The sequence below is a fragment of the Centropristis striata genome, chromosome 6 (genome assembly GCF_030273125.1).
Source record: "Centropristis striata isolate RG_2023a ecotype Rhode Island chromosome 6, C.striata_1.0, whole genome shotgun sequence".
Taxonomy (NCBI): Eukaryota; Metazoa; Chordata; class Actinopteri; order Perciformes; family Serranidae; genus Centropristis; species Centropristis striata.
Window position 1 is genome coordinate 2,915,645 of NC_081522.1, and position 19,508 is coordinate 2,935,152.

The window sequence follows — 19,508 nt, forward strand, 5'->3', positions numbered from 1 at the left end:
TTTCAGTTATTTCACACTTTTTTGTGAAGTACACTACTGGTCAAAAGTTTTAGAACACACCAACCTGATGGTGAAAATGAAAATTATGCAGTTTAATGTCTCAGTGTACTCTGAAATTAATGCACATTTGCAACATTTAAAATTCTTTATTGAGCATGATAGTATTTTGAAAGTAAAAAAAAGATTCAAAATCACATTTTATGTTGAACTAAAGGACTAAAAAAAGACACAAAATGACAAAAAAAGACACAAAATGACAAAAAAGAAAACCAAAAGACACAAAATGACAAAAAAAAGACACAAAATGACTTACAAAGACATGAAAAGAATTCAAAAATGGACAAAATAGCCCAAGACTCCATAGAGTTAAGTTGTTAACCCATTTCTTGTTCCCTGAAAAAGGCCTACTTGTATAATTCTGAAATGTACATTATTTTCCAGTTTTGGTTAAGCTTACCTTTTTTTATTTACCTCTGGCAGTTCACCACTTACCTTTGTACCCTTTCAAGCTGTTCATTTGACTTGAACTGCTTGAATTTCAATAAAAAACTGGAAAAATTGGGCTGTTCTAAAACTTTTGACCGGTAGTGTACATAATTCCACATGTGTTCATTAATAGTTTTGATGAATCTACAATGTAAATAGTCATGAAAATAAAGAAAAACGCATTGAATGAGAAGGTGTGTGTCCAAACTTTTGGCCTGTACTGTAGATGATAGATGATTTTGATTGAATAACATTCAGAGAGTTGGTGATTTATATTTCTTCATGTAGCTTTTATTTTATGAAACACTTTGGGGTCGACCCTCTGAGCATTGACATTAGGGTCATTTAAGAGGTGAGATGTATCGATAGTTGGACAATATGTGACTTAGACCGGAGTCAGTCTGCCACGACCTTGGGACAGAAGGCAGTACGTAGAGCGACAAAGGCAGCACCTCACTGTTCTCCATGCAGCTAAAGTTTGTTTCATTTCTGCCTTCTGTTTGTGAATTCCTTGTCTGAATTGGCGTTGGATAGCTTATATTAGCTGTGTGAGTCTAGTAGAGATTGTACATATGATGAAATGTTGTTCTATTATGATTATATTTGTATTTATTGACATCTTTAGTGCTATGGTGCAAATTTTTCCTCAGTGGAAGTGGCGGTAGCTTTCTAGGCACTGCAGCTTATCGTGACAGTTTGTTTGAATCCGAATACCTACCATCACTAACTTCAGACAGAGAAACCCATCTGAATGATATTGAATACAAAGCCTTAAACATCACCACATGGTAGAGGAGTTTTTAAGGGATTTCAAAAGATGATTTTCTTTTTTTTTTGGTGTGATGTAAACTCCCAGTAAGCAGGGAAATGCCCACTGGCAGTCTTTCAGCTAGGACCTCTTGGCATCAGATTACTAAGCACCTATTTTGTGTTGTTGCATTATAGATACAAGGAGTTTCTCCATTGCATTAGATTTCTGTATATCAGACTTTTTCAGTTGACAAAATATCATTCAAAATTTGACATTGACTTCAAAACTTCTCATCACTTAGCATACTGTAGCTGATAGATCAACCACCTCGGCATCAATATCTCTAACACATTATGATCATATATATTGCTGCTATTCACCCCAACTATAGGAGACATGGATCTCAATACTATGACTCTCAAATGGAGGAAAATACAGACAAATGTGGGTCTGTTTAGCTGCATGTGGTCTTTCTAACAATAAGGAAAAGACAAGTGTGACAAATGGCGGTATTGTTCAATAACGGTTGGCGGTAAGGTGGCTTGTACAACAGTACATGAAATGTGATTTTGTGACAAAACGATGGCTAAACTGGCAATCTTTGCAGGCAAAACACGAGCGATGTCCAAGTGAAGTTCAAGAACTTGTATTTGTATTCGTTGAGCCCACTGGATTGGTTTTGGTTTGAAGAAAAGGGCTCAATGAATGGCGATTAAGTGTGCTTTCAATCCTTTGTTGAGTAGAAAGTGTCATAGGGTGGGCTCCAAGGTTATTATAGTTAACAAAAACTAACAAAATAACAAAAAATTTATTGTCTATTTATTGTTTATTTATTGTTTATTGTAATTTTTAAAAACTAGAGTTTTTAAAAAAACGATAACTGACTGAAACTGTATTGCGTGGTTACAAAACTAACTAAAACTAACTAAAATGATCGTGAAAATTAGTTAGTTTTCGTTTTTGTCAACTTTTTTCATACATGGTGAATATGTTTACTGAGACTGGGATGTCGACACAGTTAATGACCTTATTGGGGCTGAGATGATAATCCAAAGGAAACAAAGGCAAAATTTATTATGACCTCTTTGAATCTCGCACCCAACACATAGCCCATTACAAAAAAACTAAAACTAACACTAAAACTAATAAAAACTAAACTAAAACTAAGCATTTTCAAAAACTAAAAACTAAACTAAAACTAGAAAACTCACTCTAAAAACTAACTAAAACTAACTGAATTTAAAAACAATAAAAATTCACAATGAATTTAAAACTAAAACTAATGAAAAATGCAAAACTATTATAACCTTGGTGGGCTCAAGAAGTAAATAAACTGGTTCATGAAGCTTCATTTGGCCATCACTGAAAATCAACTTGGAAAATCATGCAGATTAAGTCAAATTTTTGCCAAGGTTTGTAGCCAATCCCGTGTTCTTGATCCATCTCTGCTTCTGTTGTGAGCATTCTTGATCTTTGGTTACCTGGAATCCTACATTTCCCCTGGGATCACCTGAGGTTGAATTCAGGTTTAAAAAAATACTGAGATTCGATCCCCGAGACGTTTCACATAACCTCACTAACTCCCACTAACTCCACTATAAGCCCACCACTGTAATACAATCAGACTCTCACTCAGAAAGCACAATGTATAAATGAGTGAATATTGTGACTTAAAGATACAGTTTATTAGAAGTTGTTGAGTATGATGAGAGTATTTAAAGATATATAGTATTACTGTTTATCTGGTTAAAGACGTGTTGATGAATCACTCCTTCTTTATAGCTCTATATACTTTCAAAGGTGCCATTTTGCCATCCACCTCTCTGTTGAGTCTGTTTTCATCTGTGAATGGCAGCCAGTCTGTCATCTGTTGTAGCAGTGAGTGGGGATCCAGCTACACTGATACTAATATTGATCTAGCACCGCGCTGGGCTGCATTGAGCAGGGCAGGACTGTGTGGAATGTGGAAGTGTTGAATATTATTACATATACTGTAACAGAAGTTTGTATTACAGTAGGCTTATAGAACAGGCATGCAAAGGCGTCGCTGCTTTATCTGTGAATTGTATCTACTAATCTCAGTGTCTGTGTTAAAGGCACCCTGTGCAGTTTTTTTGACCAGGAGAAGTTGTTACATTGCACCAAATGAAGGCTGCTAGAAAACATGGAGGAAAGCAATGCAGTGTTTAAAATAGCATTTAAAAAAATTACTTGACAACACGTGGTGCTGCTCTGTCACTTAGTATCTGACTAGCTGCAGTTTGGAACTGGTCCAGCTATTACCTGGTGCACACTGCTTCATTTTCAAATCTTAACTGATTTTAAAAAAAATGTTGGAGACAACAGCCATAACGACAGATTTAACCAGTTTCTAAGAAAGCACACATCTGACAATTTAATCATGCATGATACACTTTGTTTATACAAATTATTTTAAAGCAGCAATTCCAGGGATTTGGAGACCAGGGGTATCAAACCCAAATACACAGTGGGCCAAAATGTAAAACTTGGACAAAGTCGTGGGCCAACATTGATATTTATTGAAAAAATTGACCTAAACAAGTTCAAACGAAATGGAACAAGCAAAGCTTGATATAACTTAATATTGCAAACATGCAAAATCGAATATCAAATAAAACAAACAAACACATCAATGGCATTCATTTCTTAAATAAAATTTAAATAAAAATCATATATGTCCCTTTATTTTATATGCGGCCTTCTTTAAATTTAAATTTAACGGTAATCTTTTTCCACAGGCTAAAAATAAATGTAAGAATAAAATAACAATAATAAACCAAATGACTAATAATAATATCCTTCAATGAATGTGCAGCCATTCAAGCCTTGGACTAGCAAGAAAAAGTGCATAAAGACAACTTTAATTGTTGCTCAGTTTGCTCCACACTGATCTACTGTGTTCAAGCCAAAACACCAGCAGAGCATTCTGGGATTTGTAGTATTTGTGCTGTATAATACCGGCGGGCCAGCTCTGGTTGTCATTTTGTATTTCCTCGCGGGCCAAATATAATTATACTGCGGGCCAAATTTGGCCCACGGGCCAGAGTTTGACATCTCTGACCCTCATCATCAGCTGGTTGCACTTGTGTGTGTTGTGTTTCCAACTGAAAAACAGAAATGGGAGCTGGAATCAATAGTTGGTAATGCTCCGAGTCAGATCGCTCTTCAGCCGTAAAAATCAAAATTACACTGTAAAAAATGTTTGTAGAAATTACAGTAAAACACTGTCAAATTGCATCAGAAATAGGTCGTAAAATTGAGCATTGTACATCACCGTAGTAGATACTTTTAATTACTGTAAATCAAAGAATAGCATAAAACTTTAAATTCTACTGTCATAAACTGTAGAAAACACACAGTTGTGCTGTAAAAATAAACAATTTTCATGTAAAATGAATGGAGAAATACCACGATGACACAATTATCCTGAAAGTAATGGGATTATTCAGTATAAATTACAGTTTTTTTTGCTGATATTTACATTTACATACGCTCACTGTATTTCTTACGGTGAAGTTCTGGCAACCACAGCTGCCGGTATTTTACCGTAAATTCAACAGATTTTTTTTTACAGTGTAGTATGATACCAAAAACAGGGAGGCTCTGATCCAGTTGGTAACATCAAGGTTACTGCAGGATCATTTTGTCAGATAATCAGTTTGGACCAGCCTCCAGCTGGGAAACACCCCGGTGACTTTTGGGAGAGGTCAATCAGACCCAAAATCAGCTCAGTTATCCTCTAGTGTCGGGCCAGAAAAACCCAGAACCTGCAGGAGTTTAAAAAGCAGCTAACCTGCAGCTAAATTAGATGTATGAAAACGTTACCTCAAGATCTGCCAAGATCAGGTATTTCAGAGGAAGACAACAACAGAATGATCAGTGCAACTGTCTGATTTCCAGCTCTATGTTAACATTTCAATCTGCTAAATTAAACTAATAAGAATCAATATGATTACATTACATTTTGGACACCGAACGTTTCTGGTACTTATTCGTACAAATATACACTACTGGTCAAAAGTTTTAGAACACACCAACTTTTCCAGAATTTAATTGAAAATGATGCAGTTTAATGTCTCAGTGTACTCTGAAATTAATGCACATTTGCAACATTTAAAATTCTTGATTGAGCATGATAGTGTTTTGAAAGTAAAAAAAAGATTCAAAATCACATTTTATGTTGGACTAAAGGACTAAAAAAAGACACAAAATGACCAAAAAAAAGACACAAAATGACTAAAAAAAGACACAAAATGACAAAAAAAGACACAAAATGACAAAAAAAGACACCAAAAGACACAAAATGACTAAAAAAAGACCCAAAATGACAAAAAAAGACACAAAATGACAAAAAATGACACAAAATGACTAAAAAAAAGACACAAAATGACCAAAAAAAGACCCAAAATGACTTATAAAGACATGAAAAGAATTCAAAAATGGACAAAATAGCCCAAGACTCCATAGAGTTAAGTTGTTAACCCATTTCTTGTTCCCTGAAAAAGGCCTACTTGTATAATTCTGAAATGTACATTATCTTTCAGTTTTGGTTAAGCTTACCTTTTTTTATTTACCTCTGGCAGTTCACCACTTACCTTTGTACCCTTTCAAGCTGTTCATTTGACTTGAACTGCTTGAATTTCAATAAAAAACTGGAAAAATTGGGGTGTTCTAAAACTTTTGACCAGTAGTGTATTTAAAAAAAAAAGCAAAAACAGAACCTCAAACTATCAGGAGACTATCCTGAATCATGTCTCCTCTTCCCAGTAGCAGAAATCAGTAATAACATATTGTATCTGACATTACATCCCATCATACTTTGGCTGTTGTCCGTGCCAACCTCCCATCTACCTTGTGTCTTGTTCTGCAGTGTATGCAGAATGCAGCAGCAGAAATCATATCTCTGTAACACTTCCCTATAGAGTTCAGTTGATCACTCTTTGAGTAACTTTAGAAGTGGCCTGTGGCTCTGCTAAGATTTCTTTTAACCCTCTTTAATCTACACCAGGGGTGTCAAACTCAAATACACAATGGGCCAAAATTTAAAACTTGAATAAAATCGCGGGCCAACATTGAACAAATAAACCTTTTAATATATACCAAACATGTTTTGCTTTAACATTAAATATGGAACCAGAAACGCTTATAAACATACAATATATAACTAAATAGTGCAGACATGCAAAATCAAATTTCAAATAAAAAACACATCAGTGTCATTAATTTATTAAATAAAAAATAAATAAAAATCGTATGCCTCTTTTCTATTTGCATCCTTCTGATTTAAACATCAAAATAAACTTTTTCAACAGGTTAATAAATTCTGCCTTTCTTTTCTCCATTTTTGTGAAGGGGTAGCTGGGAGACAGCTCTATCTTGAGGTTGCTATGACGACTGTCACAGAGGAGCGTTTCTGGGTCCTGTCCTGATTGACGCGCCAAAACAACAGCAGGGCATTGTGGGATTTGTAGTATTAGCTGTAAATGCACCGTATAATACCGGCGGGTCAGCTTTTATAGTACAATAATAATATAATAATTTGGTATTGCCTCGCGGGACAAAAATAAAATTACACTGCGGGCCAAATTTGGCCCGTGGGCCAGAGTTTGACACCCCTGGTTTAAAGCAAACTTTAGATTCTTACAGTGATTTAATTCTCAGATTCTCAGAATAAGGACGTACTGTAGCAGCTGTTCAAGAGACCACATGATTTAGTTCCAGGTTTAAACACACCCTGAACCTCAAACTGCAGCTAAGCTAACGACAGAACAGTAAATGTAAACAGGACTTGCAGGATTTGTTTCTGCAGAAGCTCCACAGGGCACCTTTAATCTCTCACTTCTTAAAAATGATAACTACTTGCACTCCTGTGCCAAATCTTATTTGCGTCCAAGAAGGAGCTGCTGTATTCTGAATAGAAACATAAAGCCATATTGCATGGATTGATGTTTACATGTCAGTGACTTATTATACTGATAGCCATAGTTTTACAGTACTCGAGTGCTCAGCTGAATGCAGCCCACATGCTCTAATCGAGGGTTTCTTTCCTGTACATTGTGCCCAGCCTGGTTGGGTTGTGTATATGAGGTAGATAGTGAGTCAGAAATGCCAATACTGTTTCCTATTGATACATTCCTGAATGTCCCTCAGACTGTGCAACCTGTTCTTTTCTATCCTCCTTCTCCTCAGTGCAACCTGTGCTTTCGTCATGCAATGAAAGAGTTATGCCGTTGAAATGTAGTGAAACAGGCCATGATTGAATGTTTCCTGGCAACATGAAGAGACGAAACAGCAGAGGACAGAGAATACAGTCATGGAAAAAATATTAGACCAGCTTTTTTTCCTTCATTTTCTTGTTTATTTTAATGCCTGGTATAACTAAAGGTGCTTTTTTTTGGACAAATATAATGATAATAATGAAAAATAGCTCATAAGATTGTTCCATTTTTCAGTTTTCTTGATAATAACCAAAATAATTAGCAAGAAAACCATGAAAAAATGTCTAGAAATCAGCTCTTAAATTAAACTCTTATGAGCTATGTTTGTTGTTATCATTATATTTTTAAAAATAAATAAATAAAATTGCTTTGGGCCTACACCAATGATAAATGAAAATTAAAATGTAGAGCTAGAGAAACTAGACTTAAAGTTGGCAAATTTATAGTTAAAGGCCTTTTAAGATTTCTGTAAGCAATGATGCACATTTTAGTTGACTAATATGTTTTTTAAAATGCTTTATTGCCGTATATAAGCTTCACATTTTTACAATTGAAGAATTAAATTGCTTCGGGCCTACACCAATGATAAATGAAAATTAAAATGTAATTATTTTTTTTTTTGGTCACAACTGTGGAACCACATGTTGCTGCCTTCCCCTGCTGTATCCCTCTATAGTACGGTGTTGCCCCATTTTTGGCCTGTCAAATTTCTACAGTGTATGTTTTTCAGTGATGCAATACTTTTTAAAAAGAGGGAAGAGTATAGGGAACCAATAGCAATGCTTTAATTTGACACATGACCTCCAGGAGGCCATATTGAAACCCTTCTTTGCAGACTTTTCCAAAGGAAACAGTTTTGCCTTTTTGTGCAACAAAAAAGCACTGAAAACATCATTTTGTTGCCCTCTTCCATTTGGAAAAAAAAATCCTACTAATAGATGAGAGTTTTATAATTGACACATGGCAACAGGCAACAAACCCCAGAAACTTAAAAAAATATATATATAACATTTCTTCAGATTATGAAATTAATGCTGGGCGTACACCAAAAGGTTTCCACAGTCCCAGACCAAGGTTATTATAGTTAACGAAAACTAACGAAAAAACGAAAACTAGAATTGAAAAAACATTTTCGTTAACTGAAATAAAAATAAAAACTAGAGTTTTTAATAACATTTCTTCAGATTATGTTTATTTAGTCTATTTTAAGACAAAAAAAAATTATTTATTTATTTTTCCAAACAAATGCACCTTTAGTTGTACCAGGCATTAAAAAGAACAAGAAATTGAATAAAAAGGCTGGTATAATGATTTTTTCCATGCCTGTTTGTGGAGCGTCCTGTAGGGAAGCTGGAGGACAGGAAGCTGTCACCATGGTTACCTCATGATACCAATCAGGAATTTGCCAAACTGATCAAAGTCATAACTCTTTCCTTCTATGACTGTGTTCTTTTCTATCCTTCAACTGAGTGCATGTCAACTGAATGTCCAGTAACTTCTTTGCTGTAGTATTAGGCCATGCTACTCTTCAATGGGTTTTGTGCATTTCTTACCTTCTTTCTTTTTCTAGTATTCCTATGAAGGAGACAGAGACTAAAATCTATTATATAAAAATATATATATGACTAGAAAAATGACATACAAGAATGAACATTCACTTTTATGGCAATGTTTAATGAAATATTAATTCTTAATGTATGTTTCAGTAAAAACTGCTTTCTCTTAAGTGTAGAGACTTAATGCAGGGATGCAAGTATTATATTTGGTCTTTAAAGAATATCTTGTTGAAATTCTAGATAATGTAGAGTGATGCAATTCAATAAAATGATAAAACTGAAAAATGATTTGTGGCTTTGATTTTTAAATGATGACAATGATCATATGCTTGCTTCATGCTGGCAGATCTGTGATTATTTTCTAATTTCCAGCCGTCCTATGGTGGAGCTGCTGTCTGATTGGAGTTTAATCATCCTGCATGACAATCCTCAACTCACAGATGTTCACTTTATGGTTTGATAAGCATTACAATGGGCTAAGCTACAGTATAAACAATCCAGTCCCATAATAGTTCATAAAAGCAGATCTGTTTGTATAATGTGCCCACATTGGAAATATGAAGAAATTAATGCTGGGCTTACACCAAAAGGTTTCCACAGTCCCAGACCAAGGTTATTATAGTTAACGAAAACTAACGAAATAACGAAAACTAGAAGTGAAAAAACATTTTCGTTAACTGAAATAAAAATAAAAACTAGAGTTTTTAAAAAAACGATAACTAACTGAAACTGTATTTTGTGGTTACAAAACTAAAATTATAGTGAAAATGTCCTTAGTTTTCGTTTTTGTCAACTTTTTTCATTCATAATTCAGTGTATTTATTTGAACATGCAACACATGGTAAATATGTTTACTGAGACTTTAAAAATTCAAAACACCCAGAACTGTAAGAGTTAATAACCTTATTGGGGCTGAAATGAATAAACCAAAGGAAATAAAGGCAAAATTTATTATGACCACTTTGAATCTGGCACCCAACATACAGCCCATTACAAAAAAACTAAAACTAATAAAAACTAAACTAAAACTAAGCATTTAAAAAAAAAAAAAAAAAAAAAAACTAAAACTAAACTAGCAAACTCACTCTAAAAACTAACTAAAACTAACTGAATTTGAAAACAAAAATTCAAAACGAAATTAAAACTAAAACTAATGAAAAATCCAAAACTATTATAACCTTGCCTCAGATAGGGAAATTCAGCCAGGGTGGCAGAAATACACAGAACAGTCATAAAAGCGGACATAAATACAAATTGATTTCATTTCCATCACCCTAACAGACACACAACCACGTGGTCGAGGGAAAACTGACCAAGAGACCTCGTTCAGTTTGTTTTATTGTGAAAGTGTGTGAAAAAAAGAAGATGCACCTCCAACAAAAGTTTCATATAAAAATTATTTTATTCAATTATCTTTTCATTAACTCAATGTTCACTGTTAATGTCTACATTACATCATTATCTTTTATTTAATGAAATACCAGAATGCTGCTCTTTTTTTTTTTTAAACATAGAAAAGTGATATAACAAGACTTATTTACACACTTGCATCCAAATATACAGAAACATCTAAATATGTTCTCTCTCCGTACGCTGTGGGACCCTCAAGCAGCATCTGTTAGCTCTACAGTTACAAACAGCTGTTGAAAATGTCTGATTGGGAATATTTTCATCACATATTCTAGTGGTAACATCAGACTGATGACTGACATCAGTCCAGTTGACAGCACCATATTTGGCATTTCATATTGGTAAAATGTTGCGGGTTTTTATGGCATACTAGTGATAATTAACCCATTGAAGCCTGGAAAGTGGATACGTCGTTTTGTAGTATTTGTATAAGCTCTCAAATACTTTTTGAATTTCATTTCTATCTGCTACAGAGGCTGAAAAATCTATTATTTAGTATAGTCAGGCGGCTTAGCTAAATAAAGGGGACAGGCTGGACAAAAGCACCAAATTTTTTCCACGTGCTCTCTATCACCATAGGTTTCAATTTTTGGTAGGAGCCACTTCATCAAGATGGCCGATCCGAGATGGCACCCATATAAAGTCTATGAGAACCAATATATCTTCTAAGCCACTCAGAAGGTCAATCTTGGTGTCAAAATCTACATTTTCTGGGTCAATGAATCATTTAAAGCTGTTGAGAATATCACTAGATGATTATTTGATCAAATAGAAATGTTCATTTTCACCCAGACTGGTAGGTCTGCAAGTGCTGCAGCAGGGAATCCTGAGCTGAAAATGTTTGGAATCTAATAATTATGTAAATACATGGCGAAAATGAACATATCTATTTGATCATCTAGTGATATTCTCAGTAGCTTTAAATTATTCTTCTACCCAGAAAATGTATATTTTGACACTAAGATTGACCTTCTAAGTGGCTTAGAAGATATATTGGTTCTCATAGATTTTATATGGCTGCCATCTATGATCTGCAATCTTGATGAAGTGGCCCCTACCAAAAATTTTTCCAAACATTTTCTGGGTCAAAGAATAATTTAAATCTACTGAGAATATCACTAGATGATCAAATAGATATGTTCATTTTGGCCATGTATTTACATAATTATTAGATTCCAAACATTTTCAGCTCAGGATTCTCTGCTGCAGCACTTGAAGCGAGTTGCCTACCAGTCTGGGTGAAAATGAACATATCTATTTGATCAAATAATCATCTAGTGATATTCTCAACAGCTTTAAATGATTCCTTGACCCAGAAAATTTAGATTTTGACACCAAGATTGACCTTCTAAGTGGCTTAGAAGATATACTGGTTCTCATAGATTTTATATGGCTGCCATCTCCGATCTGCAATCATGATGAAGTGGCTCCTACCAAAAATTGAAACCTATAGTGATAGAGAGCATGTGGAAAAAATGTGGTGCTTTTGTCCAGCGTGTCCCCTTTCTTCCCAAATCTGGTCCTAAGCCGCCGGAATAGTAGAAGCGTTGACACTTCTGTTGAATTTCCAGAAAAACTTCAGGTTTTAGGAGCTTATTTTAAAATCGCCCAGAAGTTTTAAAGGCAGTTTTTAGGCGTCAATGGGTTAAATACACAGTGCACACTGCGAACGTGGTTATAACATCCTGCTGCCCACCATCAGTTGAAGCTCTCCATCTCACCCACAGACCACCTACAATACAACACACTGCAGAAATACCTGAGCACTTCAATCAGATCATCTATGTGTTGTTGTCAGGGGCAACTAATCAAAGTGGGCTTTAGTCCATTGGGATGAGTAGCAAGACTTGAGGGACTTCTTGAAAGGTCAGGGGTCATGTCCATTGTTGAAGTCTGTGGTGTCCATGATTAAACCATGGCCTCGTTAGGGAGAAATTTAAGATCTCATCACCGCCGTCTCCATGAGAAACCCCTGGATCAGTGAGGGAGGAGGAGGAGTCAGATCTTTCCGAGGACCTGCATGACGGCGATGGTGGTGCTCTGGCCGAAGATGAAAGCTCCGCAGAGCAAGGTCACCACCCCCCAGGCCGTCAGCACCACTCTGGACAGCAGGATACAAAAGAGAAACAACTGAAGCATCTCTCAGATCAGCAGGTAGAAAGAATACATCATCTCTTTGGTCTCTCCTGTAGACCAGGAGTCTGCAACCTTTTACTGACAAAAGAGGCATTGTTGGCCAAAATAAGAGAAATTTTCAGATAGAGCCGCAAACCTTATTTTGAATGAAAGTAAAATAGCCTACTAGGTCTAAATTAGTCTACTAACAGGACTAATTGGTCCAAAAATATGATTTTGGAGTATGGAATTGAAAGATAGCTAGAGAAACTAGACTTAAAATTGGCAAATTTATAGTTAAAGGCCTTTTAAGATTTCTGTAAGCTATGATGCACATTTTATTTGACTAATATGTTTTTAAAAATGCTTTCAATAAAAGTACTCAAACCACACTGTGAAATTACTCCACTACAAGTAAAAGTCCAAAACTTAGAAAAGCCTTAAAAGTACAAAAGTACCAGCAACAAAATGTACTTAAACTATCAAAATTAAAGTACTTTTTATGCAGAATGTACCCATATATATTCCAAATATATTACTAGATTGTTTTTTATTGATGCATTTATGTTAGCCGTGTTCTAATTTAGTAAAGATGGGGTTCATTTAACTACTTAATATACTGTTATGAGGGAATCACTTTAAATAGATGTTTTTTTTCATGTTAAAATCGCTAAATGTAGTAATGAGGTATGTGTATTTTACTCATTTGCTAAATCAAAACAAGCATAGAAGACTAATTAACAGTCCAAAGTTTGACTTATCATCATGAAGGACTATTTAGATTATCATAATGCCACCATAAGAGTTTCTTACGTACACAAACACAACTTGTACTGAGAGTTTGGAGCCAAGAATTAAAAAGTTTCTGTCAGAGAAACCTTGAATATTAACAGATTCATTCTAAGAGCAAACAAACGGATTAACCCCGACTTAGTTCTCTATATTTATTCCCTCTCTGGAGTGTTCCTTTAGATTTTTACCCAGACATATATTTACAATGCATTTCCATTTAAATTAAGTCTTTTTCCTCACCTGGTTTTACACGACACCGGCTCAGACTGCATGGCAAACATCAAGCAGAGTCCTGTCCAAACACATCACAGGGTTTAAGGGTTGAAGTATCGCTTTACACATTCAAATCATCGCTCCGAGTGTTAGCGGAGTGTTACCCGGGAAGATGAAGATGAAGAAGGCGCTGATCCCTCCGATGACGCTGATGACCTTGCTGATGTCTGGTACAAACGTGGCGATGAGCAGAGTCACCGTGATCCATAAGACCGTCAGTATGTAGCGGCTGCGGCTTTCAAACTCCGTCGCCACCACGCCGTCTCGCCTCCGCCGCCAGCTCAGCAGGGGGTCCTGGATCACCGACCTGACACGCAGGGAAAGGTGTGTTTTTGATTAACCAGTATGACTAAAGACAGACTCAGCTGGGTCCCATTTCAAAGTTTAAAAGTCTAAAAAAAATGTTTCATTATAAAAATATTTACATGCATTTATAGTTTTGATATATACAGTCATGGAAAAAAAATAGGTACATTTGTACCTTTTGGACAAATACAATGATAACAAAAAATTGCTCACACAAGTTTAATTTGCTGATATCTAGCCATTACTATGGTTTTCTTGATAATAACCAAAATCATTATCAAGAAAACCATGGAAAATGGCTAGATATCAGCAAATTAAATTCTTATGAGCTATTTTTGTTATTATATTTGTCCAAACAAATGTACCTTTAGTTGTACCAAGCATTCAAATGAAGAACAAAATGAAGAAAACAAAAAAAAAGTTTTAACATGCATTTTTTTAATGAAAAAAGGAGTGAATTATCCTCAGTAAACCATGGTCTGTGAGAGGTAAAGAACACCATGGCACTATTGAAATAAAATGAAATAAAACAATGTTTATTGGGATTTTGGATCCACTTTTGGATAATTAAACATGACCCGGGTCAAACTGACCCATGAACATTATTGCTGTTCCTGAGAAACGAACATAACAGGAGGATAAAGTGAAAAAAGAGAACAGTTGAGTCTTTTTTTTAAGTGACATATTTTGTCTGACCTGCCCAGCAGCAGGATGATGGGGTAGATGGTGATGATGGAGATCCCAAACAGCAGCCTGGCGATCAGCATCAGAATGTCATCTCCGGTGTACGACATCAGGATGTCGGCCTTCACGTCCTTTCCAAATGTCAGGTAGCCATAAACCCCTGAAGCCAAACACCAACATGAGCATGCCAACTCTCTCATAACACTGCTGATATTTGTCAAGGATAACATGTTTACCATCTTAGTTCAGGATGTTAGCATGCTGACTTTTCAAATAAGCTTTAAATACAAAGTACTGTGGAGAATGTCGTACATTTTTCAGGTGTTTAAATCTTAATTCTGACCTGAATTAAGATTCTTCCTGAGGTGGAAATTAATCTGTCTGTAATTTTGAGTAAAAATGTCTCAACAACTATAAAATTAAATTTGCCAAATGTCAACCTCATGGTGGGGCAAAATGAAAGGTCATGGGCTCAGCAGAGTCATTATGCCACTGAACGTCTGCAAGGAGAAAACTGCACCAGAGTTGCATTAAAACGGACTAAACTCTGGGTTGTGAAAGCACCTTATTGTTTTTTGCTTGTGGGGGTTTGTTGCATATCTCTCTTTTCTGGCAGATAGCTGAACCTAGCTGTCAAGTAAAAAGTACCTCTGACAGACTTCTCTGTATCAAACCACTTAAATATTTCTATTCCTTCTTGATATTTCCTCTGGTGCCAATCAAAGTTATTAACGAAATAACGAAAACTAGAATTGAAAAAACATTTTTGTTAACTGAATTAAAAATAAAAACTAGAGTTTTTAAAAAAACGATAACTAACTGAAACTATTTTGTGGTTACAAAACTAACTAAAACTAACTAAAATTATAGTGAAAATGTCCTTAGTTTTCGTTTTTGTCAACTTTTTTCATTCATAATTCAGTGTTTGAACATGCAACACATGGTAAATATATTTACTGAGACTGGGATGTTTACACTAGAACCAAAATTCAAAACACCCAGAACTGTAAGAGTTAATAACCTTATTGGGGCTGAGATGGATAATAAAAGCAAATAAACGCGAAATGTATTATGACCACTTTGAATCTCGCACCCAACACCTAGCCCATTACAAAAAAACTAAAACTAACACTAAAACTAATAAAAACTAAACTAAAACTAAGCATTTTCAAAAAATAAAAACTAAACTAAAACTAGCAAACTCACTCTAAAAACTAACTAAAACTAACTGAATTTGAAAACAAAAATTCACAACGAAATTAAAAAAACTAAAACTAATGAAAAATCCAAAACTATTATAACCTTGGTGCCAATGTTGCCGTGGAAATGTGCCGAGACAAACTGGATGTATTCTAATGATGGAGGAGTGGGTGGAGGAGAGGGTGAAGTAGAGCTCCTCTGACCTGTGAGGGAGTAGATGACCAGACAGAAGATCATGGAGACCACGGAGATGAAGACCCAGTGAGAGAGCCGCTGGTTCTCCATGCTGCTGTAGATGGCGATGGATGCCTCGTGGCACTGCAACAAACAAGGCAAGGTGATTGGAGCTTATTGCAAAAGTTGATATTGCATTAACCCATTTAAGGCGGGAAAGCATCACCGCATTTCTACCATTAAAACCGGGAGCTCTGTTGCGTCACTCTACCATTAAGGCCGGGACAGCGGATATGTCATTTTGTAGTATTTGTATTTTTTTCCACCTATTTTCGGTCTCTTGGCCAATGAAATGCATCAGAATCATGATCAGAATACATGTGGGAGTGTTACAATGCATCATGGGACTTTTCCAGAACTTTAAATCATGGAGGAAGACGACTATAGCGGAGGAGCTCAGCAGGAAGTGACGGAAGAGATCTGATGAAAACAGCGCCGATGATTTTATTGCTGATCTGGACTTTGAACCCTCGGAACCAATCGACCGGCATTTATGGATGAGGAATATGTTTTTAGACGACATATTTTCACCAAAGAACAGACAAATTTGTGGCCATCTGGAGATAATATTATTAATAATATATTAATATTGATAATAATAATAATTGATTGTGATGATGATATAAGAAATCATGACTGTTTATGTCTTGTATTACTTTATGCATCGTTGAGTACCCTGAAAAGTGCAATATATAAAATGTATTATTATTATTTATTATTATGATAATTTATTTATTTTTATTACAGTAGGCTAATGAGAACTATGTCTATTTCTTCCAATGGTCATATCATGTTTGCATCTTGCTAATGGGCATGTATTAGTATTATGCATAGGATTTTTTATTCAGACAAATGTAACATTTGCTGAGTTTGTTGAAGGTTTGGACAAATAAACTCAACTTCTCATGAAAGCCACGAGTATAAGCTCTCAAATACTTTTTGAATTTCATTTCTATCTGCTACAGAGGCTGAAAAATCTTCTGTTGAATTTCCAGAAAAACTTCAGGTTTTAGGGGGTTCTTTCAGAATCGCCCAGAGGTTTTACAGGCATGTTTTTCCAGGCATTTTAGGCCTTAATGGGTTAAAAGTGAGAATAAAGTGATCTGTGGCAGATCAACTAGGGAATGTTTGATAGTCAGACAGACTGTGTGTGGATCTCTCATCCTCTGAAGCTCTCAGTGATCCAGAGGTCTGAGTATCTCTGATCTCTGCTGCTGTGATGAACTGAGATGAGATAGGGAATTAAATGAAGGCTATGGGCTCCGGGTGCTACAATGAGGTGACTTAAACCATCACAGAGGTCACCATACAGACTCTTGTCCCCTCTTGATCCGGGCTGCCATCGTTCCCCGGTTTTAAATCTCACTTCCACCTCTGGAGCCCTCCCCTCCTCCGCTCCTCTCCCCATCTCATCAGCTTTCTTTTCAACCCTTTGCGGCGCAATCACTCACCCTGAGGGAGCGTGTCTGTCTGTGTCTGTGTGTGTGTTTGCGGGAGAGGACATGCATCAGTCCGCTCCTACTTTCACCTCCTTTTATTAGATCCTGCCAGCATCCCTCAGGGGTTGCCTTGGCAACTTGGGAAGTTACACATCAGGCTGTCTTGCTTTAGATTGACAGAAAGATCTTTTTCTCCCCCGTACTCGACCCTGCTATTAAATATGAAAAGCTCACTCTGCAGAGATCCTGCGGAGCTCAGCGGCGCCGGGCTGCTGACCTTTACAACACTTTAACACATACACACTCAGGAGAAAGTCCAGCTGCTTAGGATTATTGAGAAAACCCACTCTGTATCAGAGTCTGGTCAGTCACATCAGAGAAAATCACTGCTTGATGCCATGCAGATAGGTTTGGTTTCCTTTGTTTTCTTTGAAAAATCTGCATACAACACAGTGGAGGTGAATTTTATTTGTTGAATAGCTGACTTATGTAGCCATGACAGTTAACCCTCTATAGTAGCTGTTCTCAACCTTGGGGTCGGGAGCCCAATTGGGGTCGCAAGATGATTTCTGGGGGTCACCAAATCATTTTGGAAGTCAGCTCTGTCTCCACTGTGTTAAAGTGTTCATGTGTTAATGTGTTTTAGTCTTTTTGGTCATTTAATGTCTTTTTTGGTCATTTTGTGTCTTTTTTTGATCATTTTGTTTCTTTTTTGGTCATTTTGTCTTTTTTTGGTCATTTTGTGTCTTTTGGGGTCATTTGGTTTCTTTTTTTGGTCATTTTGAGTCTTTTTTGGTCATTTTGTGTCTTTCTTTGGTCATTTTTTGTCTTTTTTGGATCATTTTGTTTCTTTTTTGGGGTCATTTTGTCTTTTGGGGTCATTTGGTGTCTTTTTTTGGTCATTTTGAGTCTTTTTTGGTCATTTTGTGTCTATTCTGGTCATTTTGTGGTCATTTTGTTTCTTTTTTTGGGTGATCTGAACTGTGCGTGTGAGATTGTGTTCAGTGAGCGGGGGTCGCGGACAACATGCATGTTAAATTGGGGGTCGCGACTCAAAAAGGTTGAGAACTACTGCTCTATGGTACGGTGTTGCCCTCAAGCAACATACCCATTTTTGGCCTCTCAAATTTCTACAATGCCTGTTTTCAATTGATGCCATACTTTAAAAAAAAGAGGGAAGAGTATAGGGAACCAATAGCAATGCTTTAATTTGTCACATGACCTCCAGGAGGCCATATTGAAACCCTATTTTGCAGACTTCTCCAAAGGAAACAACTTTGCCATTTTGCGCCACAAAATATGACTCAAAACGTCATTTTGTGGCCCTTTTCCATCTGGAAAAAAAATATTCCCACTGATAGGTGAGTAAACCTTAATTTTTTGATAGTTTCATACACTTCGACTGTTCAAGACATTCATTTCAATGGGTCGTTGATTTAATGCCTTTTAAATTTAAAATGTTATGTATTGCACCCTGTTGAAGCAACTGTATCTTTTACACGTTTTTTTAAATACATTATGTTAGAATTAATTTAAAAACTCTCTTTTTCAGATTTGCACTGTTATGGTACAATGTTGCCTACAAACAACAAACCCCAAAAACTTCCGAAATGTTTTTTTCAGATTATGTTTATTGAGTCTATTATAAGACAAAAAACACTGCAAACATTTTTTTCCTAACTGGCATCATAATGTGTACCATAGAGGGTTAACAATACTTCACACAAATATAATCAACAGTTTCCATGGTGACCACCCAACATTAGAGTCAACAATTCCATAATGTGGTCCTGAGTTATGGCGTTGAATAATCCTTTTAAATATTTATGAGATATTGTGCCATAAAAAAACTTATTACATAAAAGTGAGTTTCATGAATTTATTTGATAGGTTTTCCATCTTATTGTTTTTATTTTATTTTATTCTATTCTCTGTATCGTCGTCCTTTTACGATGTAATCTCGTATCTGAGATTGTCTTGTAATGCCGTCTTTTATCATTTCAATGTAAAAATTGTTTTCTTA

The 19,508-nt window shown here is 35.8% G+C and overlaps 1 protein-coding gene and 1 long non-coding RNA gene across 2 annotated transcripts in view; one reads left to right on the forward strand and one right to left on the reverse strand.

Moving 5' to 3' along the window:
- The first annotated feature begins 1 nt into the window (after position 1).
- Positions 2-9,317, forward strand: LOC131972714 (uncharacterized). Its single transcript, XR_009394492.1, has 2 exons — positions 2-2,005; positions 8,551-9,317. It is a non-coding gene; the product is annotated as an uncharacterized LOC131972714 (long non-coding RNA).
- Positions 9,318-12,236: 2,919 nt separating this feature from the next.
- The window catches only part of slc38a8a (solute carrier family 38 member 8a), a 34,602-nt gene continuing 27,330 nt past the window's right edge, over positions 12,237-19,508 (reverse strand). The window contains exons 6-10 of the mRNA XM_059334383.1: positions 16,016-16,130; positions 14,625-14,772; positions 13,727-13,929; positions 13,590-13,641; positions 12,237-12,543 (exon numbers count right to left, since the gene is read on the reverse strand). Of these exons, the coding sequence (XP_059190366.1) occupies positions 12,441-12,543; positions 13,590-13,641; positions 13,727-13,929; positions 14,625-14,772; positions 16,016-16,130 (621 nt within the window). The 3' untranslated portion in view covers positions 12,237-12,440. The remainder of the gene's footprint in view (positions 12,544-13,589; positions 13,642-13,726; positions 13,930-14,624; positions 14,773-16,015; positions 16,131-19,508) is intronic.